Below are 27,952 nucleotides of genomic sequence, written 5' to 3'. Positions count from 1 at the left end.
ACAAAACAAAAACATTAAATTCATGGAAATGTTACGGTTCGCATCGATATCTTCCTTTCTGGGCCGTATTGTTGCATATGTTTACACAGATAACAGGGAGGAGGAGGAAAATATGGAAGATTCCTATCGAAGATCGAGCAGACTTTCTGTTTAAAATGTAATTTTTCTTACGTTTTATTTAAAAATAAATTCTTTAAGTTGTTAAGAAACGTTTTAAAGTTATCCTAGTCTAGCTGGTATTGTGAAAATGCCCAAAAAGTAACGTAGCTTTTAGGCAACCGTGACTTTTAGTACTAGCTAGATAGGCTAGGCCCTAGCTAGGCCTACTAGGCTAGTAGTAGTAGGCTTCTAGTAGCCTAGGAGCCTAGCCCTACTAGCTAGAGGAGGCTAGCCTAGGCGGACCTTAGGCTAATAAATAATAGCTTGCTAAAATTAGGCTAGGCCGCCCTAGACGTGGGCTAGCTAGTAGTAGGTCCCGGCCTAGCTAGGCTAGCTTTATTTAATATCGCTAGAGGGCGCTGTGTATAAGGGAACCAACAATTTAAATACAAAACATGTGTCCCTCCGCGACAGGGGAATACCTATGTTTGTTTTTGTTTTTCGGCGGACTTATTGTAGTTATGCTGGAACTACTTTCGGATATGACGTCTTGAATATTTGCCAAAAAATATAAAGTGACCTTTGACCGCGAAATATAATTTTTAGCGTATTTTACGATGGTAACAAGTTTTTGATCGGATTTTACTTACGGAAAACATTAAAGATTAAGTTTTTTGATCGCATCTCTGTTTTCCTTGGATTTTGAAATATAAAGGTAAGTTTGTTAGATTATTATATTCCTTAGCGCAAAAAAATGAGAGAGTGCGAAAAGTGACCCTATTTAAAAATTGATTAGGCTAGGCCATTATAGAGGGCGCACTACATTTCGCCTAGGCTGATTGAGAGATTTTCCAAGGCAGGCAAAGTAAACAGATGGCGTCACCTTGTTGGCCTAGACTATTAAAGATAGTTAACTTGTCTGATTTTACTTTCTTTGTATTAAATTTACCTTTATTTTATGTTATATCCATAAAAACAACACCAAAAGTGAAATTTATATTTTTAGGCCTAGCAAACCATTAAATAATTTTGATTTTTTTCCCTCTTATTCCTAGGCCCTCTAGTCTATAATACAGTAAATAGAACTTTTTTATGTTATTAATTAGTACTGTAACTAAAATAATTTATTTTTATTTTAACTTTATTTAAATGTTTTTATTTATTTTCCTAGGCTTATACAGTATATATATAATGTGAACTAGACTTATGCTCAGCAAGACTAATTAATTAATATAGGCCTAGACGTGGTCAACCTTGAATATTGTTTTTATTTGTATTCCTCATTACTCAAGAAAAGTAGTTTTTCACTATATTGTTAATTTGAACACTAATATTAACTTGATTTTCTTTTCTTTCTTTACATTCTAGAATAAATATTTCTGCAGTTTCTGGATGATGTACAGTAAAGAAGTCCATTGAAACCAATTGACTAAAGAAGAAACAACTCTATTCAAATGTTTAATGAACTGTATTTCTTATAGCCTGGAAAAGAAATTAAATCAAATTAGTTTCATATTAAACTCCACTTTGATTATTTGATTTCCAAATTAGCACATACAAATTATCTAAACATTTACTTAAACCATCAAAGGTCTTGAGGCATTGAAAAATGTTAATATTTTATTCCATATTCTAAATTTACTGTACTAAGTGTATGAACTTAACTGCTAACCAACATAAAATCTTGGATTTATGTAGATATTCAATGATATCTTATGATAATAAACATACAAATATATCATCATTATATCTATTAACCTTTTAAAGTATGTTTTCTTCAAAAAATTTGGGTTTTTAGGATGGTAAATATATATTTATTAGTGTTTATTACAAATTGACCTTTGACCTCATATGTGATGACCTTTGACCTCGTTGCAAAATTTAAGTACTTACTTAATTGTTGGTGTTGCCGTACTAATGTTTCGTAAGAAGTTTATTAAAAAATATTCATACAAATGGTACTTGGTAATTTTCTGTTGTGTATTTGTTTACATAGGCTAAATACACACTGATTACACACAAGGGAAACAATAATAATGCATTATATAATAGGGATATCGGGTTACAAAAGGTCGACACTAAAATTGCAATATCTTTGGTGATAATTGGCCAAATTTCATAATTTTTGTTTTAAAATGATTCTTTCACTTACCTCTATAATGTAATATTGTTTGAAAGACTGTAAATTAAATTTAAAAATTTAGGAAGTAACCTAGCTAGGCTATAGGCTAACTAAAGCCATGTGAATCCGGAACGATTCGGTTCACTTTCATTTTTTAGACCAAACAAGCCAATTTACCTAGCCTAGGCTAATTATAAACATTAATTTACTCATCTAGGTAGTAGCCTATAGCTAGCTAGGCTAGGCCTAGCTATGAAGGGCTGGTACTAGCCTAGGGATGCTAGTCAAGTCGCCCCATCGCAAAGTCGCCCCATACAAAGTCGCCCCTTACACAGTCGCCCCATCGCAAAGTCGCCCCAAAACAAAGTCGCCCCGACACAGTCGCCCCATCGTAAAGTCGCCCCATCGCAAAGTCGCCCCAACGCAAAGTCGCCCCATCGCAAAGTCGCCCTATCGCAAAGTCGCCCCAAAACGTTAAAAAATAGTTTACAAGTGCGTAAAATGTCGCAATGATACACAAAATAACACGGAACGTTTAAGGCATAAAAAGGGGAAGCCCCGCCATGTAGTCTCAGGTCACACGATCGGCACGCACGCACCCCCATCATCAGAGAGGAAGCCCCCGACTAATCACTCCGCGGTCGCACTAACGTGCTAGCTTACCAGAGGGAAACCCCCGTAATTACTCCGCCGTTGTCGCACTACAACGCACCATCTGAAGATGGGGAAACCCCGCCGGAGTTTTACGATGATATCAGTCGCGTTCGAAATCGGTCGCGTTTAAATTTGGTCGCGATAAAATGATGTTATACGATCTAGATTATTTTTACTTTGGTCGATGAATATGTATTATTATTATTAGGCCTATATTAATAATTTGTAAACATAGTTTAAGATTATAATATTATCCAGCATAATGTCATTTAACAGTACATAATTATTTAAATGTGAAATATTTTATAGGAAACGTAGGCTACGTCTGTGTCTTTTATTTTATATGCAACAAATTACGTAAAACAATTTATTTATAAACATTCAGTTTACTATTATATACATAGTATTACGTAATGAACATTGATTGTAAGCCTGGAAAGGCAATCCCATCATTATATCCATTATAAAATTGCATCATATCCCCACTATATGTCGTAAATGATGTCGTGCGTGTGTGTATTCGTCGTACGTCCGTGTACGTATTATTCCGTGCCTCTTCACTGTCTTGTTTAATTTAAAATTAAATAAATACCCGATATGAGGATATTTATTAGGCATGATAATTAGAATGTTCTAGGCCTAACCAAAAGGGTTGAAAAGAATTTCTTCAGTAAAATGATCATTGTGCTGTTGAATAAAAGGCGACTCGCCATCTGAAACATTCTCTGAAACCAATCGGAGCTGCGCCTTCTGGTATCTGTTTCCTCAGCTGCTACGTCTTTCTGCTGACCGTCGGGGATTCCCCTTTTTAAAAAACACGCACACGATACTGTACGATGGTTTTTCCATGGTCAAAATGTAGCGTTTTAATTTTACTAAAATACCTGCATGTAAAACAATCATATCGGCGATGAAATCCTTTTTTTTTAATTTCTTTATTTTGAAAAGTCATTATAAAATTAAGACACATAACTTGCAAATGATGCAAAATGATCAATAAGTAGCCTAAACACTCATTGTCTTACAACACTGTTATTGTTTTAACTACTGTAAATCTATACGAAGGCCTAGGCTACTACACATTTATACATTTATTATATTATCCTAAAAAATTAGCTGGTATGATCCACGCGTAGGTTGAAGAAAGATTCGTAATTGTGGCTCTGGTAACTAATTTTAAAATCATATTAAATTAACATTTTCAAAACTATAAATCAGGGATAATCTTTTTAGAACTTTCAAACAAGGGATTATTTTTTTAATGATTTTTAAAAAAGCACATCACTCCATTAAAACCTGTAAAATAAAAATTAAAACACAAATTATGTATATAGGATAAACATACTGTATACAAGTAACAACGCAATCGATATCAAACGCAACCAATATGATTAAAACCGTGGGCGACTTTGCGATGGGGCGACTTTGCGTTGGGGCGACTTTGCGATGGGGCGAATTTGCGATGGGGCGACTTTGTAATGGGGCGACTTTGCGATGGGGCGACTGTGCCGGGGCGACTTTGTTTTGGGGCGAATTTGCGATGGGGCGACTTTGTATTGGGCGACTTTGTATGGGGCGACTTTGCGATGGGGCGACTTGACTGGATCCCCTAGCCTAGTAGGCCTAGTAGAAGAAGCCTATATTATAATTTTGTGTACTTCTTATCAAGGTGTTTGAACTAAACAATCAGATGTATTTAAATGTATTTTTTTCTGATACCGTTGGTATTAACTGTTTCGTTTGTGTATTGTAAGTTCGGCGTAAAAACGAAATCTAGTAGAAACGCCCTGGACGCTAGTATACCTCTATTCTCTACCTAAAAAAAAATCAATTGGTGGAATGTGCACACCCTGCGGGAGGATGAGTCAAAATAACAAGAAACTAACCAAAATCAAAATATTATCGGTAGAGAGGGGAGGTGCCTGATATTTCAATTTACAAACATACTAGTACATGGTAGTAAGTCTGAGATATCATTCAAGACTTGGACTAAGACTTGGAGATTGTTCAAGAAACTGTCCACATCACCATCCACACCAATTAAAAAATGTATGTATTTTTTTCCATAGCTAACCTTGTTTGAAATCTAACCGTGTTAGACAGTCATGGCCCCCATTGAAAGCAACCAATCAGAGATGGCCGTCATGGCAATGGGCGCTATAGGTGGATTCCCACAACATCATGCTGCGGGACAAAATGTATCGTTAGCTTTTTTATTGGATAGCTTGATACAACGAACATATCATGATCTTGTAGTGCTCTCAGAATTGTAAGTTTGTACATGATGCTTGTATGTGTATATTCAAAATAAGAAATTGTTCAGCCTTTATCAGTGATATAGACTATCATGATTTTTAGATTTGACTTATTTTTGATTTACTTATTTTTTAATTTTCAAAATTCCATTACAAACACAAAGTTTGTGCTGAACACATAATATTAATACTCTTGATGAAAAATAATAGTAAGCCACATATTAATAATTAATACAGTAGCAGTTTTGTGTTTTTAAAATTAGATAAGATATAGATTATTACATAGGCCTAGTATGACTACTACAAGTGGAGATGTGGCTTGGTGGTTATGATGCTTGGCTACCAATCTAAGGGTCCTGGGTTCAAGTCCTGTCATATGTCAGGGTTTTTTTCTCATAACAATTTACAACTCCACTCCCAAAGACTTAATAATAAGTCTTTGTCTACGTAGAGCATCTTGTGTATATGTTTGTCTTATATGTTCTAGTGCAGTATATGGAGAGCCATCTCGATAGTGCTTTGCACTCATGGCACTCAGGGTGCTGCACCGCTGTATTGTCATGTATTGTTGTGCCTGAAAATTGAATAAAATAAAAAAAAATAAAAAAAATACAATGTTAACATTTTTAATGGTTTGCTTTTTTCATATAGACTACCACGAAAAATGGACATGGAAAAGTAAGTTATTTAAATACAGTAGAACCTTCTGTGGACCCAACAAAGTGTCTCCCCCCCCCCCCCCCCCCCCCACCCAATAGGGTAATTTAACACGGTGGTACTGTAAATAATTTTTCGTAGAAGTGAATTGTCCCTGAATAGGGGTTTAGCTATAGTGTACCATTAATGTAAACATATTGCCTCTCTTTCATTTAATGGGAAAGTGTTCTCTTAGTGTAGGGGTGTTGATTAGTGTTTTCCACAGATTTTCCTATACTCTAATGTACTGTGATTTACATATATATATATTATGCTGAATAATAATAATAAATTATCATTAATAGATATATTGTAAACATTTAAATAATTGCAACATTGTATATTTGCTTCACAACATTTGTGTTTTGTATATTTTCATTTGTGTCTTAGGAAAATTGAGATTGTAAAGTTTGCCAGTAAAACACGGCAGTCATTTATTAGGCTTCTGGCTCTGGTGAAGTGGGCAAGCAGTGCTGCTAAAGTAGACAAATGTGCAGTAAGTATATCAACAATTTTAAGTAGTAATAAATACAACATTATTTATAGTAGATCAAAGTCTAGTTTATAAAAAATAAGCTCGGAGTGGAGCTGTGGCTTGGTGGTTATGATGCTTGGCTACCAATCTAAGGGTCCTGGGTTCAAGTCCTGTCATATGTCAGGGTTTTTTTTCTCATGACAATTTACAACTCCACTCCCAACGACTTAATAATAAGTCTTTGTTTATGTAGAGCATCTTGTGTATATGTTTGTCTTATATGTTCTAGTGCAGTATATGGAGAGCCATCTCGATAGTGCTTTGCACTCATGGCAATCCTCAGGGTGCTGCACCGCTGTATTGTCATGTATTGTTGTACCTGAAAATTGAATAAAATAAAAAAAAAATAAAATAAAAAAAATAAAAGTACTTGGTTTACCACAATTATTACGGTTATGAATGTTGTCATTTATCCAAGTAGAATATAAGATTACAAATTATTCAAATAATAAGAAAATAATACTTATTGGTTTCCTTGATCAATAATTGTACACTACATTGGCTGATGCCCCACAGTAGGATTATACCTGTATTTAAAAGAATTAACATACAGTTGTTTATAACAGGCTATATCAGCTTTTCTGGACCATCAGGGACTTCTACTAGTAGACACAGCAGACATGCTTGCCCGTATGGCTAGAGAAAACCTTGTACATGCCAGGTATGTACTCTTCTAGGCCTAAGCTTGAGTGCTTATTCTAACTGTCATCAATATTTGTATTGTATAATAAGTCTCTAAATTTAGATGTTGTGAAGCTGTATCTTGGTGATTAATGTTCTTGCCTTCCAATCCCAAGGTCTAGGGTTCTATCCAGATCTAGTACCAGGGTTGTAACTCACGACTCAACTCCCTAAACCTCAAATGAGACTTAGTTTATAATAAGCACAATACATTATAAAATAATTTATCCATCCTCTAATTAGTTAGATGCTCACTGTTGGATGTGTATACCTTTTAAAGAGATACTGTTCCAAAGTCTTCAATACTATTAAAATTATTTAATTTGCTGTTGACTGAGATTGAAAATAAAACTGATATTTATTATTTTGTATGGTTGAATTCAATAGATTGCCAAATTTCTCAATACCCTGTGCTGTTGATGTGTTGACCACTGGCAGATATAGAAGGCTACCTACATGTATTAAGGTATTTTTTATAGAATAAAGGTATAATATAATGTTATAATCGAGTGGCCGAGCAGTTAGGTCAGTCAAGGCTTTGCTCCACTATAATAGTTCTGGTGGTAGAACTGGAGTTACAGTGTACATATACTGTATAGCACACCTTTTCTTTAAAGACACCAGTCCATCTTTCAGAGGTGTAGGAGTTACCCTGTTGTGTACTAGTCCATTTCAGCTTGAATTAACGTTATTTGGTGGTTTCTTGATACGAATGAACTCTTAGGGGAATTATAAGTAATGCGCATGCTATTTCTGTTGCGAAAAATCTATTTTTTTTTGTTTGTTAATCCAAGCGAAACTTCTTAAGGGTTGAAACAATGTTTAAAATTAATTTTGATGAAATGATTACACTGTATTTTATTAGGACCGTATTATACCAGCAGACCCAATAACTGCCTCAGAAAAAACTTCAGTTTTGTTGAGGTTGAACCAGATCATTCAACATAGACTGGTTACATCTGAGATGCCAAGTCAACTCTCAAATCTGTCTATAGGTAGGTACAGGATTGTCCAAGGTTTTCATGTCTTTACTTAAGTCATAATAAGTGCTTAAGTGAAAAACTGAGATTTTATTTCAAATCAACCAACTTTTAATCTAAATCATTTAATTTAATATGAAAAATATTTGCTCAGGTTGTTTTGAAAACTGACAAACAAAATTAACATTGACTTTATAACAGCAGTTGTTGGTACATTTGAGAAACTGCGTAAAGACTGCTACTCACTAGGACGATAACGATCGACGATAAACATACACTTTTCTTACATAAAACAAAATAAATTCATTTCATTCTAAGACTACATCCATTAATGCTGTCTTTGATAAAAATAATATTTTTTTAAATCCAATCAAATGACGTCATGTATGTTTATCCATTTATCGTCGATGTGAATGGGCTTTCATATACAGCTTTGTTCTGTTTTATCCAGTGTTTAAATAATTGAATTTCTTCTTTTTTTATATAGTTGACGGCACAGTTAAGTTCCATGTTCCTCAGGAGTTTGAAGTAAGAACACTTATATTAGAAAACATTTGTTAAAAATTTTGTTTAATTGTTAAATCAAAATACTGTATACCTTTGTATATAACATTACTGATGCCACAAACCGACACCACATAGTGTTTAATAAAACTTGTTTTAACCTTTTCAATTATATTTTTGATTTGCACGTCTATAAAGCTAGAAAATTTAGCTATCAGAAGATGTAGTTCATTTGTAATTTTGTTATTTAAGTAGTATGTTAATACGTTTATGAAAACACAAAATCATTCATAGTGTCTGTTGTAGTGTAATTATGTGTTGTCTGCTTTTCGTTGTAGGCAACCCTAACATTAATGGGAGATGACCAGAGTATACCCTGGAGGCTGCTTCATGTGGACATTTTAGTCAAAGACCCAGATACAGGAGGTATGTGCCTACCCCTCAACATTTTGCTAAAATAATGTTTACAATTTTTGTTGTTGAATATGCCATTTAATGTCACAGAATAGTTATTCACTTTAACCAAAATTTTGATTGAAAACATATATTTACCTGAATCTGTAATTTAAAGCAAAAAAAATTTAATTTATTCTGTCTTTTTTTAAAGTTAGTGAAGTAATTTTTCCCCTTTTTTTTCTCTATGAAAGTGAATAAATATAGTAGAAATGGCCTATTCAAAGTTTTTTAAATCTAAATTTTTCATGTTTTTGGAGGACAATACATCTTTAATTTATTCTAGAATTTACTGTGTTTTTGATACAATGCGATTGTTGTTAACTTTAGATGGCAAAGCCTTGGTACATAACATGCAGGTTCACTATCTACATCAATTGGTCCAATCAAGACTATTCACAGAGGAAAAACCACTTGCCGACATGTATATCTTACTCCGTATCCTTTCAGCTTCAAGTATGATTATTAGAATACTTTGTAACGCAAGGTCAAATCATAGAGGGCACTATACTTTTTACAAAATAAATCCAAACATCAAAATGCCTCAAAATTGTTAGGGTAGGTGTTTCCATAATTGTAATTAAGGTAATAATGAGAGAGAAAGGTAGATTTTGAAAGTTTAGATTCCTTATATAAATGATCAGATAGCTTTTGTCAATCTTTGCAGCTAGAGGTTCTCAATTCACAGGTGAGTGTACTCATTTGCATATTTATTTTCTCTAGCAACAGAAATATCTTTGTTATTTTGATTCATTTTTACAATTTTTTGTTGTAATTATACACATAAGACATCAGATTTTGTAGTAATTTTACAAACTTTGGAAATTATTTTGGTATTTGCATATTAAAGATGAAGAAGTCTAATTTAAGAAAGACAAATCCTAATATAGGACTTCCACCTCATCCCCTTAAGGGATTAGATAAATAGTAAAAATCCATTGGTTTTTATTTAAAAAATTGTAATTAAGACTTGTATGTTTCACCTTGTTGTTGGTTAGGCTCATCGTTTGATACGTGAGAGGTGGGGAGAGCACATCACAACCACTAGTTACATTGCAGCACAGAATCTCACACTGGCCTATTGGAGGTAGATATACAATTTTATTGTTTTTACTAATGATTAATGAATATATGATAAGGCTTGTTTATATGCATACATTAGTGATTTTCAATAGCAAATAGCTATCTGAAAAATGTGATTCAAACAGAAATTAATTATTATTCATACATGAAAAAAAAATTAAAAATAAGTACTCTTATTCTTACTCGATTAAATATTATATACTATTGCACTCCATGTGACCCACAATTGTCCAATTCATTAAGGTGTTATATATAAATCAATATGTGATATATAACTCATATGTGATATTTTTTACAGAGCACAAAACTGCTCCCTAGATAAGTCCAAAAATCAGCTGTATTCGGTTACCATATGTGTTGATAAAGACTCGTCACAACCATTGGACGTTAAGCATACTCCACCTTTGACCTCATCAGAAGCTGCAATAGTCAACAAGGCAATCAAGGTAAACCAAAGCATTCATTGCTCTATAACTTTTAATTTACCTTTGGATTATATGGTATTATGGTGACCTCGTTGCCTTAAAAGACAACACCCGATTAACAGAAATCGTTATCTAAGAAAACACATTCATTATGGGATTATACGGTACCCAAGGGTGGGCTTACACACTAGGATGGGCTTGCACACCTAGGTGGTCTTACGTGCCAGGTTGAGCTTATACACCTGGGTTTGCTTATACCCTGTAATGGGCTTATACACTAATAATAATAATAATAATAATTCAACATTTATTAGTTTCTATCAATGGTAAAACAATACAATAAAAAAGAATGATAATTTATAATGAGAAAATACATAAAATACCATTAATAGAGGATCTTGCAAGAAGAGAATACTTGTCACGCAAGACCCATAAACAAAAGAAAAAAAAATACATTTGTATATAAATAAAATAAAAAAGTCATGACAAAAATAGTTTGAAGGTCTAGTTTGAGTACAATGATAACAAATTACTTAAGTTTTTTACGAAAAGTTGGGAGAGAGGAAGAGTTAACAATACTAGTATCTAATTGATTCCAAATTAAAGGGCCAGAAACATAAATAAAGTGGGAAGAATTAGTTAATCTTACAAAAGGAATAGTTAGGCTCATCTAGCTCCACTAGTGTGGGCTTGCATGTGAGGATGGCATATATCCCAGGTAGGCTAATTATGATGGGTTCAAGCTCACAGAAATCTTTTTATTATTATGTTTTTAGAGTGAGTTGCTGTCTATTGAAAGGCTTCTAGTTGAATCCATTCTTATCCGGTCAAAGGCTAAATTGAAGGTAAATAAAAAATGTATATGACATATATGCTTCTATATGCTGCTACAAACAAACAAAAAGTGTTTAAATTTGTATCTGTTATGTTTCTTTTTGTAGGAATTGCAACTTGATCTAAAGAAAGCCAACATCTCATCTAAAGGTAATTACATAGTGTTTTTAAACATGGTAAAATCATTCTTGCATTTAAATAAGGTTATTGTTTACAAAATATAATTCAGAATTGATGACACCATTGAATGAGATGAAGCAATTGAAATACATTTCAGTCATTTTACCAATATGTAATGGAGCTGTAGCTTGATGGTTAACATGCTTGCCTTCCAATCCCAAGTTGTAACTCACCACTCCCTCGATTGAGACTTTGTTTATAAGCACGATAAATTATAAAATAGTCTATACATCATCTAATTGGCGACTTACTCGTTGGATGTGTATGAAATAAACAAAATTAACAATTTTGTAAAAATAAAAAGACCTTGTCACAATTTTTATTTTCTGTATAATTTATATTATTTCTTCTAACAGCTATAATCCAGGGTAATCCACCTGTGTTGAGTATTGCAATCCTAGAACCCTGCAGTCAAGCAGAACACTTGACCATCTCGGTGGACATGCAGACCGGTCTATTCCAGCCACATGTTGCCCACGCTGGTACGTAATCATTCTTTTATCACATACTAAATTTCTAATAACACAAATAATATTATTGAAAGTTAATTTTTAAAACTAGACTTTTTAGGGAAAAACCTAGATTTTGTGGTTCTTGGAGAAATGCCTGTAGGAAAATAATCAAATTATTATTAATTCATGCTCATATTTGGTCCAATAGAACCTCAATTTTGTTGAAATTCATTTTTTATAACACTAACAGAAATACATTGTGTTTTCAGGTGCTGCTCTTCTTGAAGAAATTGAAGAATGTCTGAACTCTGACCCTACTAAACTCTACCAGTATATAATACGTCTAAAGTAGGTTTACTATAAAGTTTTTGTGAATTTTACAAAAAAATTGGTGTTTTGCATGAGTTAATGTTGAGTATACTCGATTTGATGTGTTTGCATTACATGCTATATCCCTGCCATATTAGGAGTTGTTGGTATCATTGCTTATTCCATAGAAGCGAAAATGTTATAACACCCTCTATTTCCATGAAACACGAAACAGAACTCCGCCATTGAATTATTTTTAATTCAACACAGATTTACCATTTGTATTGAACATTGCAAACGTGCAGTTCAGCTTCAGCCAGTTATCTGCCTTGAAAGACTCCCTCTAGTGTCCATCTCGGCTGATCATCCATTAAACAAAGTCTCTCAAAATCGTTTGTATCTCAAGTTGACCAGGCATAACAATTACTATGTGGTAAGTTATAGTATATTTTTTTTTAAAGTTTATTTTATATAAATACTGTAAAATACTTCTAACAGAACAAATACTGTAAAATATTTCTAACTTAACAGAAATACTGTAAAATAATTCTAACCTAACAGAACAAATTCTGTAAAATAATTCTAACTTAACAGAACAAATACTGTAAAATAATTTTAACTTTAATGGAACAAATAATGTAAAATATTTATAACTTAACAGATCAAATACTGTAAAATAATTCTAACAGAATAAATACTGTACTATAATTCTACCTTTTGTATTGTACTTGTGTCTGTATAGGTTGTTGAATTCATCACAGAACAAGGTGGAGAATTTGAAACACAGATCAAGTACTACCTTCTACGAGTTCGACCTTCGACTTTTTATGACCAAATACCCCATGATGCTCAGCAATCGGATCCTGATACAGCCAAAAGTTTCTTAGCCCCATTGTCTATCTTTCCTATCGAGCCAGAAAGTTTGGTTTATGGTCCAGATACAGAATTTCAAGGTCAGCTAGCAAACTTATAATTTCCAAAAAAAACGGTCATAACAAAATAATAATTTAAGCTCCAATGGTTTTATTTGTATGTAAGAACCTTAATACAATGTTTTTTCTTGCAGGACATTTGGCACCTAATAAAAGGAAGCATGCTCTGGCGGGTTACCAGCATTTTTCAGTTGTCAAGAAGCGCCGATTTGATCATGTACATTACTTTCAAGATCGTCTATCACACATTACCTCTCTTTGTGACATGCGTATTCCGTATGTTCAATTGCTAGAAGAGGTATGTTATGCGAAATTATCATTCCAACATTTCAGAAATATTAATATATTTCGTTATTTTTAAAATCTTGTGTAGTAGTAGTATAAACACTAGTGTTTTTCAAAATATAGCCCATATTGATCTGAAGACAATTAATATATCCCTAATCAATATTTTAATTATATGATATGTGGGCAGCACGAGCCTAGCAAACACTACAAATCTAAGCAGATTCTGGCTACATGTGCCTCTAGAAATAGACAATGCTGAGCAATGGTTGGAAACAAACTTGTGTTGTCTTTCGGGGAAGGTTTATTAAAATCCGAGCTGTTTAGAGAAATACTTCCCCCTCTTCATAAGCCAGCTCGGTCTCTCAGATTCAACCGCTTTCTAGAAGTACCTCATTGTAAAACCAGCAGACTTAGGTCGTCTCCAGTTCCCACCATGGTGGATATAATTAATAGGCACCACTAGCTCTTTTTTAGATATGTAATAAGTGAATGTTTTAAGGTTTTTTATTCATGTATGTTTTTAATTGTATGGTACGATATCTAATTTTATTAAGATGTTTCTATTTTTATAGCAATTTTAACTAATTTTTAGTCATTTGTAATACATTTCATTTCAGTCCTTGATTGTCGTTTTGTAATATATTTTTATATACCGAATAAATAAATAAATAAAAATATATGATCCCAAATAATCAGATGGCCTAAAATGGAATATGCAGAATATTACCCAGAGACGTAGGATGGTGGTTGTTTGGGGAGGTGTGAAAATTGTAAATGTGGAACTACCAAGAACATATTTCTTGTCTGTATTTTAAACCTGTGATGACAATCATGATGGTGGTGACAATTTTTATTTATGAACTTTGTTATTTCATTGTATTTTAGCTGAGTAAAAACAACATATCAAATCAAGGTGTACAGGTGGAAGGGGAAGGAGTTGGACTGGTTGTCAAATTAACTAGGTAAGAAGATATATATAAAATACATTTACTTTAATGTTTGACAATAGCCACGCTATGAAGCTGTTCAGGTGTACAGCATTAATGGTGGTGTCTTAGCTAACAGTTGTACAATAATTTGGTTGGTTATTAAGTTATCAAAACCATCATTTTCATTTGATCCTATTGATACTATCTTCACTATTAATGATACTGTCATTAAATGTCATCAAATGCTTACAAGGTAATCTGTGTTTTGATAGTTTCCACCATGACCCAAATTTATGATTTTTACCATTTTTTAAATTAACAATATGATCTACAATTGATTAAATCTAATATTCCTTGTTTTTGTTGTCTTTTTTAGTGCACCACCATTTGAAGGGCCATGTACACACGCAGCAGAGGAACTTGCTAAGAATTTAGTCAGCTGTTCATTCCGACTTCAGCTTTCAAGCAGCATGAGATGGCAAGTGCAGGTCGGTCGATTGATTATCTGTTTGCTTTATACTTGTAAAACCGTTCTACCCCATCCAAGACAATGATCCCTCAAAGACCAATCTTGTACTCTTTCCAAATAGTGTAACAAGTTTTTTAGCATGCACATGTACAATGTAGGTACATTAATAGCTTTTCAAGAATGACAAGGCAACAATGACAGGAAAATATCTTTCCCAATGATACAAGCGATATGGCACAGGCAGGTCTTGAAACAATGCCTGCCAGATGTTAGTCCAATATCCATAACATTACACTGCATTCTCTCTAGTGAATGAAATAACAAGAGGGTAGAATAACGTGACATAATTGATCAACAGTAGAGCAGTATATTAATGCTGTATCACTTTTATATTATACGTATAGTTGCAAAGTTAATATTGTGCATTAGTTTTTTGATATTTTGTTTCTCTTTTTAGTTATGTTTTGCAAATTGTCCATTAAAAAGCACCAACCCAAAGGAGCAAGGTAAGAATACTGTGTATTAAAATACAATTAACTTTGGAATTAAAACTGTTATTTAGACAGTCTAAATAATGGAAACTACAAACCAGGATTGACTTAACATCCCAAGCTGTTTCATAATATTCAATTTTGCATTCAGAAAACTAGATATTTTAAGCTCAGCCAAATTACAAACTTTTTGGTTTTTTTTAACATGCTGTAAGGGACAGATTTGTTTCTGATATGTATGTTATGTTTTTAAAAACATGTTATTAATTAATTTAAGAATCATTAAAAAACTATTCATCTTGCAGTTACTGCCGTAACTACATGTTTTAAAACGTTATGGTTTTAGTGTTTTTCAGTGTGTAAGTTTATGAGGCAGACATTGCATTAAACAGCTTGAAGAAGCTTGTTATAATTGCATAGACAGGTGAAAGAGTAAACAAAATCTAGTTACTGCAGCAACTGCAGTATAATTATTTTTACATACTCTTTTACTGTAATTTTTTTTGGTTTTCTCTAGTTAAATTTCTGCTAGCTATAACTTTTTGTTTTGTTTTTAGTTCCTATTCGTCATGTGACTCTTGCATATGAACACACATCAGGTGGTACATCTGTGATGTGGAGGCAGTTTTTACATGAGTGGTATGCTATTGTACGGCTGTACAAACCAGTACTTGAATTTGCTCCAGTCCTCAATGGTAATTAGTCAAATATGCAACTATAACTAGATAATATAGAACACACCTCCAACTCAACACTGTTTGTTGTTCACACAATGCCAAGACCCTTTTTTCAAGCTCTGTCTACACTATCAAACTAGTTTGACAAAAAGGTGTGATGTATCTAAATATGGTAGTGATATGATGTCATTATGTCCATATATGGGCACATCACATTTTTTTACAGTGCTGATTTGATTTGACTGTTTTCTTAGTACAGTAGTAGCAATTATCTGAATTAACTGACTTATCTATTTTAAGAATTTGGAAATCAGCTAAATGTTGAAGTGAGGTCATTCTCATACAAGCGACTGACAATGTCTTACGGAAAGGACAAATCAAACACGGTTAGTTTTTTGTTATCTATCATACAATTAATGAATGTTTATCAGTGCAATGGTTCAAATAATTTCATGTGGTAAAAAATCACAGATTATAACATATTTTCATTTTTCACCTAATGAGATTATTTGTTCCATTGCATGAATTAAAACATTCACTACTTCTGTATAACACACCTACTTTAACGAAGGCCTAAACCATTCGGCAATGCGGAACTCCTATTATAGACAGCGCATACTACAGGATAATCATGATTAGCCTAGCCTCTTGTCACTGTATAACCAAAATGAATCTGTAAATGAATGCAATATTTATGCACATATAACGATATTGCACTCTCGATGACATCATACAGATTGCAATAGAACATTTATATAATATCATGTGACCTACAATCCTCCAACCAAATGACAAAATGAAGTCAAATGTTAAATAAAGGTTTAACAAACTCAATAAAATGCAAAAGTTTCATTGTTTTATTTTGAAGATTACCATCCGATGGGAGCCTGACCGGAAAGGTTTTACGCTGCCGCTGGGAACAGGAGGATCGGCTAAGGCTGCCAACTGTCATGTCCTCATATCGGAGCAACTCCGTCACGAGTTCAACCAGCACCAAAACATTGCGCAACTTATGCAGGTAAGGATTACGATATCCTTTATTGAGAGGTTGAATATTCTTAATAGAGAAATATAATAAAGTCGGTTATTGCCATTTAATTGATCGATTTTATATCACGTTGAGAGGTATTAAATGTTACTGATCATATAGCCAGGTTTTTGTGCCACAAAACAGGCCTATAAATAATGTTATACCAAAAACCATTGCTCTTTTCATTTGTAGACAGATTTCCATTCTACTTGTCAACTTATTCACCATAATTAATTTTCTCTCCTAGGTGTTGCAAGATACATACAGCCCTCTACAGGCAATATCTAAGCTACCAAAACGGCCTGAACTAGGCGCAATCATGGTAAGACATCTCTTCTTTTAGAAGTTAGATTGTCATGTCAAATATAGTTTTTTAGAAAATTGTGCATTTTTGTTAGAATCACTCAATACCCTATTCACACTATGACTGAAATGCACTACTGTTATAATATCCATCAATTTTCTACATAGTTTTAAATATTATAGTTTCTATCTTGTGAAAAAACAAAAATGAATCACAACAAAATAATAATAATAATAAATGCATGTCAAACTGAATTAACCATCCTTATTTGTGTGTTTTTTTATTTATTATTTTTATTTTTAGCACCCTCATTACCCTCTGCAACAATTTACTGTGGTACCCCAATCGTCAATGCATATTAGAATTGTGTATAGAAATATCTACTGTATAGATGTACAATGCCGAGGAAAGAACATGGTCGCTATCAGAGGTATGTACAATCAACCACTCTGAGTATTACTCCTTCCAATATCTTGTTGCTAAGTCTTGTCCAAAGACACATTTATACTTGAATATAAGCCTTTCTCAAAACAATTAATAATTTCAGATGGAGCTCATAGTTTATTTGACACAAGTAAAGTTGTTACAGGACTCAACCCGACTCATAGTCTTAAGGTATGATTTTTATTTTTTATTTTCGTCTTTATTTAACACAATTCTACAGTAAGCACATTTCGTTAATTTCATAAACATTTATTTATATTTATGGTGCATAGAAAATTAAATAGCAAATTTAACGAATTAAATCAAGAAAAAAAATACCATTAATAGTGGATTTTACAAAACTTGTAGCGTAAAACCCATGTGCAAAGAAAAAAAAACATCAAACCACAGTGTCTTGTTTTAAAAACCTATAAAATGACTTTTTATATATATATTATTTCTTCACAATCCTTTCCAATCTTATGGACAAACAAAAATATATCTTTATCACCATAAATGTCTATGTTAATCTATTTTAAATAACTTTCAAATTTATATTAAATGCATTTTCTTTTACAGGTCTTTCTTGACATGTTTGTTGATGACACCGTCCTGCATGCTAAGCGACGATCAATCACAGAAGATGACAACCCACCATCACCGGTTGCAATGGACACTATGGATCTGTTTCCACCCGCCCAGCAACCAACAGGGGCGAGCCCTTTGCAACGTGCTGGGCAGCACAACACATCTGGCTATATGCATGGAGTGGGTAATAGCCCGGCTCATCCAGCCTCCCCACATACCTCAGTTTTGCAACAAGTAAATTTCTGTTGTTTTTTTACTTAACATGAATAAAGAGCTTTGTTTTTGTTTTTTTTATTACAAATCCACAAATTGTATGTGTAATTGTGTTAAAAATACACTTTTTTTTTGTATTAATATATTCTCAATTGAGGAAATTTGTATTATTTGGTTCCCATGGCAGCCACAGTGCAGTGCCTACCACAAACGACAGGGCTGAGATGGACCAGTATCACACTGGAGTAAACCCCCCCCCCCCCCCCCCCTACGCTTCCTAAATATGCAATGGGTAAAAGTGCATGCAGCCCAGATGCGTACACTGAACCTCCAGTTTGAAATCTTTATCAAAGACTTATTCTACCCTATAGCCATGGAGAACCTTGAACCTGTGCCAACATTGTAAATACCCTTGAGTGCGCCGCATCTGTACAAACGCACTCTGACATTGTATAATATCAAATTTAATGTTATCTTATGTAATCGTATTACTATTCTCTTTGACAGCAATATAATTTACAGTCACCAGGTGTAGCATGCCCACTGGCATCACCGCCAAGCATTGTACCATCCCCATCAGGATCTAAGCTTGGAACACCATCACCTGGTAAGCATATCATTTATTGCTGAACACATGTTATTGTCCACTCTCTTGCAGGGATGAAAAATATCTGTGAATTTCTGCGTTTTAGTATTATTTTGAACCTCTCGATATTATTTCAAATCCGAAGAGTTTTTTTTAGGTGGGCCGGGTGTCAAACGATCTGGATTTTTAAATATAAATGAGATTGTTTTCCTAGCAAACTATTGCCTTTGTTGGTGGTGCTATTTACTGTATATTGACATGGTATTATTTTCAGTAACCATGAACTGTTCAAATATTTGTGTAATGAAACCGGCCGCGGGGTTAATATCTTCACAAATGCCTAATTTCCAGTTGGAGGACATGCGTTTCACGTTTCTTATTCATCTCTCTCGATCTTACCATAAACATTCAATAATAAAATCTACATTATAAAATTACATCTTTTTTTTTCCTCACTCTCATCCCTGCTCTTGATATACATTACCATCCTGCCTTTGGAACACCCCTTTTCAGTGGGAACACCTTTTCAGCTATTAAAGGGATACTTTCCTGTAAAACGAACAAGGAGCAACTTATGATTTAACGCTACGACCAACTCCTATTCAGATTCAGAGAAAACTTTCTATGGTCCTGATGGTGGCCTGTTAAATACATTGTAATACATATTCATACAAATAGCTGAAGAGAACAGTGAAAAGATTAAAATGGACAACTAAGATGTCAACCTTTGAACTGATGATGCCACTGATGACTATGATGAATTAATAATTAATCTTACTTTCTTGTTTCTAGCATTTGCTGCAGGGTCACCTGGTAATATGCATCATGCCCCTTCTCCAGGTTTTGTACCTGTACCATCACCAATGAGTGTCAACCTTCAATCTCCGGCCGGAGTCCCATTTATGAGCCAAGGTAAGCAGTATAAAATATAATAAATATTCTCCACCATACCCGTATTAACATGGTTTATTGACTAATTACATCAGTGAAACAGTAATACGTCTCCCTCAACCTTTTACTGAAGACTGCATTAAACTATTTTACTATTATTTTATTTATTTCTTCTACTATGGACCAGTAGAAGAAATAGATATGAAATTGTATGACAGGAAAGTGGTTTACCCTGGGAGAACAGTCTTCTACTGGGGACCAGTAAAAGTATGTTTTCCCAGTGGGAATATCACTTTCCTTATATCTCGATATGTAAAGGCAAATTATCCTAATTTATTAAGACATTGCAAGTGTTAGAGGAGCTGTAGCAAGTAGTAAAGAGCTTCACAATCATCATCCATCACCAATACAAATATAAACACCTTGATACTATTATCAAATATTAACTAATATTGTAATTGTTGTTTCAAACAGTAGGCATGCATGAGAGTCACGGATCTCCATACACCAACATGAGTATTTCAATGCCCAGCCCACGTACCTGGCCTGCCTCACCCTCTGTACCTGGTCTATCACCTAGCATCAGGCATCAAAGCCCTGGGAGTGCTAATATACATTCCCCTGGTAATGCCATACAGCAACATGCCTCACAGCCACCGGCTATGATAGGTAAGTCAATAATGTGCATTGTAACTTTTCGTTTTCTTTTATTTTTTAATATTTTCTTATTTTTAGTATAAATCCAGAGAGTTTTGGAATATTTAGAGGACATTATTTTCAATTTATTGAATTAAAATTAAACATAATCAAATATTATGTGTTTTTGTCTCCCTTTTAATTCATACAAATGTTTTCTTTAGGATCAGTCCAGAGTCAACCATCACGCACCCTCCCACAACGTTCTTGGGCAGGCTCCATTCCCACAATTCTGTCCCATGATGCTTTGCACAAACTTTGTACACCTGCTACACCGGGTGGTCTAGCAAGCACAACAGGTGCAGCACCATACCAATGCTGCCCTCTGGAACGCTTTTTGTCCGCTATCTACCTTAAGAAACATTTACTGAGAGTTCTTCATGCAACTGGACAAAATAAATTGGAATTGGTAAGTATTTTTTCATTGACTTTTTAAATATGTGATTGACACCTGGTATTACATTCAAATTTGCACAACACTTCAACATGAAACAAGATATTACATGAAATTAAAGTACTGTATTACTACAACTTTCATGTTAAACTGTAAATTCTTAGAGATGTATTGTCCCTTGAAACACAAAAAAATGAAGGTCAAAATATACTAAATTTTAATTGGCCATATCAAAGTAATATTAAAGTTATTCACTTTAAGTCGAAAATTCGAGCCAAAAACGACAATTTTACGTAATTAACAGCTAAATTAATTTGATTACATTTCGTCTGGAAAATAGTCGCGAGCGAAAGTAAACAAAGATTTCAAACCATGAGTATACATTATGCATGATGCTAATTAGGATTGTTTACAACTCGTCACGGTTGAGAAGGTGTTTTCACACAGATCGAGAGGAAGTTTTAGGATTATGCATACAGAGTAGCCAAATAAGCGCATTGCATTTAATAAGATATGTTTTGATCGAAAACTTTGACTGGAAGTCAAAGTTATTTTTTGAACCAAAAAACGTCTGTATTTCAGTTGAGTAAATTTTTTTTCGACTAATTTTTAGTGAAAGTTAATAACTATTATGATACTTCATAATGATCCACTTTTTTTCGCAATCTTTTTATATTAAGTTTTTTGGAATTTGACAATTAAAGGGACAATACATCTTTAAATTTATTAGTGAAAAATAGGAAACAATGGGTTTTGGTTAAGCATGGTTCCCTAGGAAGCAACCCATGGACGTATGCTCAATATACGTAATTTTATCATTTACAAGCAAACAGTTTGGATAGACAGTCTGTCGCTTCTGATTGGTCAAATTGCCTATGTATGTCCCACTGTTGCATCCTAATGAAAACCAATCTTTAAGCTCTGCCTACACCATCAAACTAGTTTGTCAAAAAACAATTTTGAATGTGCCCAAGTATGGTAGTGATATGCTCAAATAGTATTGATATGACTTCATGTAAATATATGGGCACATCACATTTTATGGCACATAAAGTTTGATAGTGTAGACAGAGATTTAGAGTTGACTGTATCATTTTGATAATTTACTTTTCAATTTTGTTTATCTCTAGTTACAAGTGCTCCCATCTACAGAACCAGGTGTTATTCAGTTCAAGTCGGATACTCTGCTATTTAGAGTGTTATTCAACCCGGCCGTCAACCTTACACTACAGCTCCATGCAAAGCCAGTACAAGGTAAGGGACCACTGCAAATCACTCTCATTATTATCAATAATCAATAATGACCAATATTCAATAATGATCAATAATCTATTCCGTAGCTTCCCATGGGTGTTTGTGTCGCTCTTTCTACAACTGAATGTAGCAGCAGTATTCATTTGTACATTTGAGTAGGAACAACATTCATTTATCATTTTACATTAAATTATGTTTCAGATAATTCTGATCATTGGACCACAGAAGAGATGCATGTCCTTAGTAGATTCTTTGAAGTAAAGGTAAGACCCAATAATTATCAATGTAGGCTTATATATTTTTGTGTATAGTTTTTTTAAGACTTTTAAATTATACCATTGTCAATCACTTATTGCATAAAAATTCAATTGAGCACAAAATTAAGCAATATATTTGGCTGTTCACCTCGTAAAAGTTCAATAGACTCACTGCAACCATGTAATATATACATATACTCCATATTGATTATCATACTTACAACTTGTTCAAAATTACAGTGATAATCAGTGTGCATGCAACCTAACAGTAGTTTAATATAGACACAGAAAGGACTTATTCTTACTATTCTTAATCCTTGACATACTGTGGGTTCAGGACATATTTAATTTTGAAAAATGTATTTTTTTATTCTTTTTATAGGTTTCATGTCCACCATACAAAGTAACCACCCTGAATGCCTTCATGAGATTGATTAGCGCACCAACTCGTATTTTACATGATTTTATTCAGCTAATGAGATTGGAATTGGTAAGTGTTCAAGATTTACTTTCAACCAAGATGGTCTACATCCAGGGTTCTTAAAAGTAGACCATACGCCTAATCCAGCTCACGAGTGCTTTACACATGGTTCGCGAAAAGTTGCTGCTAAAAAATTGTAAAGTTAAAAAAGGGATTAATGTCTGTGAGTTTACGTAGGTGCTTATGTCAACGTAAAACTGGTCATGCCTACCTCTATCATTTGTGTGACGCGATTCAGAGTTTTTGGTTGCCTATTCAGGGCTTTTAGGTTTTTTTTTTTGTGTTTTACAAAAACTCTCACTTTTCTATAAGAGTGTGCGGTTGTGTGTATTTTTTTTTTACTTCTCCTTAAAATTTCCCTTCCTATTCTCCTTTTTCTAATAATAAATTTATTTATTTAAAAATAGTTAGTGCAACACTTTGGTGAATTAATCCTAATTATTGTGATACTAATTTTTCAGGTTCCCGATAGAACTCTGAAATGGTCTTTACAGTTGTGCTTGACAATTCCACCAAACAATATAGCAGTGGCAGGGTTTGGTAGTCTTGCTGTGGTTGTCAGCAAAAAGATACTAATCTTCGTAAGTCAATGTACATTTACACCAATGTGTAGCTGGAGGACAGGGTAGACACGCACCATATTTTTGAGACAGGAGAGTTCTGCTTCAATAAGCAAAACAAAAATGCACCTCTTTTTAGCAGTTTATAAAAACAATTGGACCAAAAATGTGTAAAATGTTTGTATGTATGAGAGAGAGATCCTCTGTTTTAAGCTCGGTCTACATATCATATATGTGACAAACAAATGTGATGTGTCCATATACGTTGGTGTCATATCACTACCATATTTTGGCATGTCACTTTTTTTGTTAAACTAGTTTGATAGTGTAGGTAGAGCTTTAAGGATCATACAATTATTTGTTATGTCTGTCCCTACCCTGTATGACCCATTAAATCTTTCTTTCTTTCATGTTTTGTTTGTTTTTAATACAGTAATACCAACAAATATTTAAGTTTAATTGATTTTTTAAGCCATTTTTGCTTTGTTGAACCTTGCAAATGGGAAGTGTTTCTGCTTATTATTAATTATGTAATTCTTCTTTCAATTAATTTGCCCTTATTTGCTCATTTTCAGATCCAGCTAACCAGAAATGTCCCTAACCAAGAACCGCAATCAATCATCATACCCATTGTCCACTACCCTAATAACTCAACACTACAATTGGAGCAGCCAGCACTACAAAATAATCCTACATCCCTACTCGTTTCAAATGTATTGAAACATTGGAGCGAATACAATATGAATAGCAGTAAGTATTCAATATTATTTTTATACCTTTTCCTCCACTTCTGCCCTATTAAGGGCCTTTCACACCTGTTCCGGCACAGTTCCGGTCCGGCGAAACGAATGCCAATGTTTCGTTTTCATGTGGCTATGCGCCAATCGATATGCGCGTGGCCTCGTAAAACGAAACATTGACGTTCGATTGGATTATCCGCCGCCGGACCGGAACCGTGCTGGAACAGGTGTGAAAGACCCTTTAACCTTTACCTATGCTTACAGATTGAGATCCACTGATACCAACAAACTTTGTTGGGAGGTTTGTTCTATAATATTATTTAAAACAACATTTTACAAAATTACTACACTAAGTTGCTAAAATAAACATAATTTCAAAATCAAAATAAATTTGGATATAAAGCGAGTTACTTGAAATTTGTTGTAATTTAAGAAATAACGATTTATTATCAATTAGTTTCGTGTAACGTAAATATAGTCTGAAGTAGTCCCAAAAGTCCTAAACTATATTCGGCCAACTTTACAAATTCCAGGGTAGAGACTTCTTAAGGCCGTAGAGACCCACATACCCCAACATTCCAGTAAACAAATTTCCCAGCCACTCACAAACGTACTCACTAATCAAACAATTCTTCATCTATACGCACCATTCGCCTACTGTATCTCATAATAGCCTTTTCTCCCAGAAGTTTTTTGGGGTTTGCGCATGCCTAGTCCGGGTTTCCAAATACCCATTTTCCAGCCATAGTAAACTATAAGCCTCTGTGTGATACAGTTTCCTAATGCTTCCATCCTCTTGAATATAACTGCCTCAAGGCGTGGCGCAAAAAAATGTTATATTTTGAATGTGTTTACTTATTTGGTGATCATTTTACTATGAAGGTCAGGTAGGTAGGTGAGTAATTCAAATGGTTTACACCCTACTCTGATGTGGTATGGTTGTACTATGTTCAGTACACTGAGACTAATTTACTGGTCCCAAGTTATATAGAGTATCACGGTGCTGACGTCACGACAGTGGGTGGCGCTTCGTGGTTACTAGCGCAACCAAAAATGACTCCGAAGTCACCAATGGTTTGGAATAGGCTTATTGAAGTAGTATTTTATTGTTAACCGTTTTTGATGTTGTATTGTTTTATGTTTCAAACCTGTTAGTGGCGGTATTTATCGCTGTTGGTTTTGATTGAATAAAATAAAAAAATAAAATAAAATTTTAAAACATAATAATTTTCAATAAAAACAAACTAAAATTTCAAAAGATCACTAAATATTTGTTTTTAAAAATCTATTTATTCTTCAACTACAGTTTAAGTTAAAAAAATCAAGCTAAGATACATAATTTGATAGAAATACAGATCTTTACAGTTTATCAACATAGTAGCGTTGAACGCATTTTTTGGTTGGCTAGCAACCATGCAGCGCTCTCTATCGTTGTGACGTCACACCGTGATACTCTATATCATCTTCACCCCGAAATTATCAAGGCTTCCCTCAAACAAGTGTTTGCGTAAAAACTGAACATTGTTTACTAAAATTCTCTTCCATAATTTAAATAATTTAATTGAGAGCTTGCTTATATGCGCTATATAAGAATAAACTATTATTATTATATATACTATTGGGCCTACTACAAGTTTCTACTTTTGTCTTTTTAATTGTGTCTGTTTTTATTGTTATCTTAATTTTTTTTCTGTATTTTTTTAAGAATAAATGTTTAATTGAACTGAATTAAATTGAAGTTTGCAGGAAAAAAATGTATTTTTAATTATTAAATTATTATGTACTACGTTTCTAGGTGAATGCACCATATTTCCAGCAATTCGAGACCTGATGGGAAGTCTAAATTTACCTGCTGGAAAAGTATGAAATGATGTTAGACTGTTATCTTTTACTTGGATGATCAAATTAAGTTGCTATGCTAGATTTATGCATGATTGTTGGCATTCATGCCATCAATTAAGAATTCAGGAGCTGTATCATGTCCAGCAACAATAAACAACGTGCAGTATCACAGCTTATGACATCAACTTTCATCCCATATGATATACTGTATAGTCTCTCCTGATACTATGCAGTAGCTTCTTTTCTGCCAGTTGCTACAGCTTTCCAACTGGTAAACATGATAGCGTACAAGAATCGGCAGGAATACAGGCAGAATTGCAACAGAGATTCAAAGAAAACTGTATATAATAATAATAACTTTATTGACAAACACTTTTGGATCAGTGGCAACATACTCATTAGTGGTGCAGTCAACTTAAACTACATATGTATGGGATGTTTTATAGTCGCGTAGACAATCTAGAATAACTAGATGCTGTTTTGCTTTGTTTACCAATATTAGTTACAACTGTAAATATAGAACATTTATTGTGCTATCATCAATCTTTAGTGAATGCTACTTGTAGGGTTTTTTCACGCTGCTGCTCTAGCCCGCTACGTCCCATTAGGACTACTCAATCAGAAGCTAAAGCAAGCAGCAGTTATAGTTCTAAGGACAACAGTTTTGCGAAAATGGAAACTCCACTATAATTTATTGATTCCAGATGCTACAGTAGACCCAAAAAACGTCTGGGAAAAGAGTCTATTAGGACATGCTAAAATTACAAATCCCAAAGCATTTCTGGTATATTCACTGTCAGATATTCATTGAATTATTATCGAAACAGTCCATTAAAGTTTGTGTTTGTAATAGGATACTTCACACTTGAAATATCTAGAGTGATGAAGTGACCCCAGACTTGACCTTAGCAATAAAATTAACTAAAGTGACAGAAATTGAGTATTCACTTCTGTAACAAAAAAATGATATTTATTCACATATAAAAAGAGAAAAGAAACCCAAAAACCATTGTCTGACAGACAATTTAAGTATTTGTTGCTTTAAATTTCATTTTTTCAGGTAAAATAACTATTATGCGACAATAAAATGATGACGCATTCAAAAACATTTAAAATAAAAAATATTTTTCAATAAGCGAGCAGCGTTTTTAGTAAGAAATATTTCTTGTTTACAGTTGTAATAGCAAGTGATAGCAAGCTTTCGTTTCAGGATTGTAGATGGAAGAAAACAAATATTTACGCATTCAAACTGATCCCAGTATACAACATTACGTTGTTTATTTGAATACAGTTCTTTACTGGGAATCATCTTTTACAAAATATAGTGCTGCGTCATACTATTAAATAAAAAAAACCATTGTAAATATATAAGTTCTTCTCATAAATATTGTTGAAATGAATGAATAGTTGCATCATTATTTAATGTTATATTTGATTTGTTTTTATGTTATTTATGTAGATTTACACAACAGGAAAGAACATAAAATGAAGAAAAGGAATACATGAAACGGTGTATTTAAGTTTCAGCAGAAGAAAAGAATTCTTTTAATTGGATGGAAAATGCTTTATATCACGTTTTTATTATATATATATATCATTGTATTACATTGATTTCAATGAATTATCTTTCTGTTTTTGTTTCATT

General features: G+C 33.5%; 1 protein-coding gene across 2 annotated transcripts; it reads left to right on the top strand.

The window, feature by feature from the left end:
- Nucleotides 1–103: 103 nt before the first annotated feature.
- On the top strand, nucleotides 104–27,952 carry LOC140048655 (mediator of RNA polymerase II transcription subunit 14-like). Of its 2 annotated transcripts, XM_072093424.1 has the most exons (40): nucleotides 104–157; nucleotides 4,945–5,144; nucleotides 5,782–5,808; nucleotides 6,217–6,322; nucleotides 6,928–7,022; nucleotides 7,430–7,508; nucleotides 7,908–8,037; nucleotides 8,510–8,550; nucleotides 8,865–8,952; nucleotides 9,310–9,417; nucleotides 9,624–9,667; nucleotides 9,978–10,066; nucleotides 10,361–10,508; nucleotides 11,264–11,332; nucleotides 11,429–11,471; nucleotides 11,858–11,983; nucleotides 12,223–12,301; nucleotides 12,533–12,695; nucleotides 13,005–13,215; nucleotides 13,329–13,492; nucleotides 14,368–14,444; nucleotides 14,788–14,899; nucleotides 15,338–15,386; nucleotides 15,929–16,066; nucleotides 16,349–16,434; nucleotides 16,917–17,066; nucleotides 17,326–17,400; nucleotides 17,686–17,812; nucleotides 17,930–17,997; nucleotides 18,385–18,627; nucleotides 19,114–19,213; nucleotides 19,985–20,104; nucleotides 20,558–20,752; nucleotides 20,944–21,188; nucleotides 22,304–22,427; nucleotides 22,629–22,690; nucleotides 23,067–23,174; nucleotides 23,627–23,746; nucleotides 24,301–24,475; nucleotides 26,261–27,952. In XM_072093424.1, the coding sequence occupies exons 2-40, from the start codon at nucleotides 4,981–4,983 to the stop codon at nucleotides 26,329–26,331; spliced, it is 4,419 nt and encodes a 1,472-aa protein (XP_071949525.1). In that variant the 5' UTR covers nucleotides 104–157; nucleotides 4,945–4,980; the 3' UTR covers nucleotides 26,332–27,952. The 2 variants fall into 2 exon arrangements, with proteins under 2 accessions (XP_071949525.1, XP_071949526.1); XM_072093425.1 differs by lacking the exon at nucleotides 104–157 and having other exon boundaries at nucleotides 2,398–5,144.

Source organism: Antedon mediterranea, chromosome 5 (genome assembly GCF_964355755.1).
Source record: "Antedon mediterranea chromosome 5, ecAntMedi1.1, whole genome shotgun sequence".
NCBI lineage: Eukaryota > Metazoa > Echinodermata > Crinoidea > Comatulida > Antedonidae > Antedon > Antedon mediterranea.
Note: the sequence above shows the minus strand (reverse complement) of the source record. Positions and strands in the feature narration are given on the sequence as shown.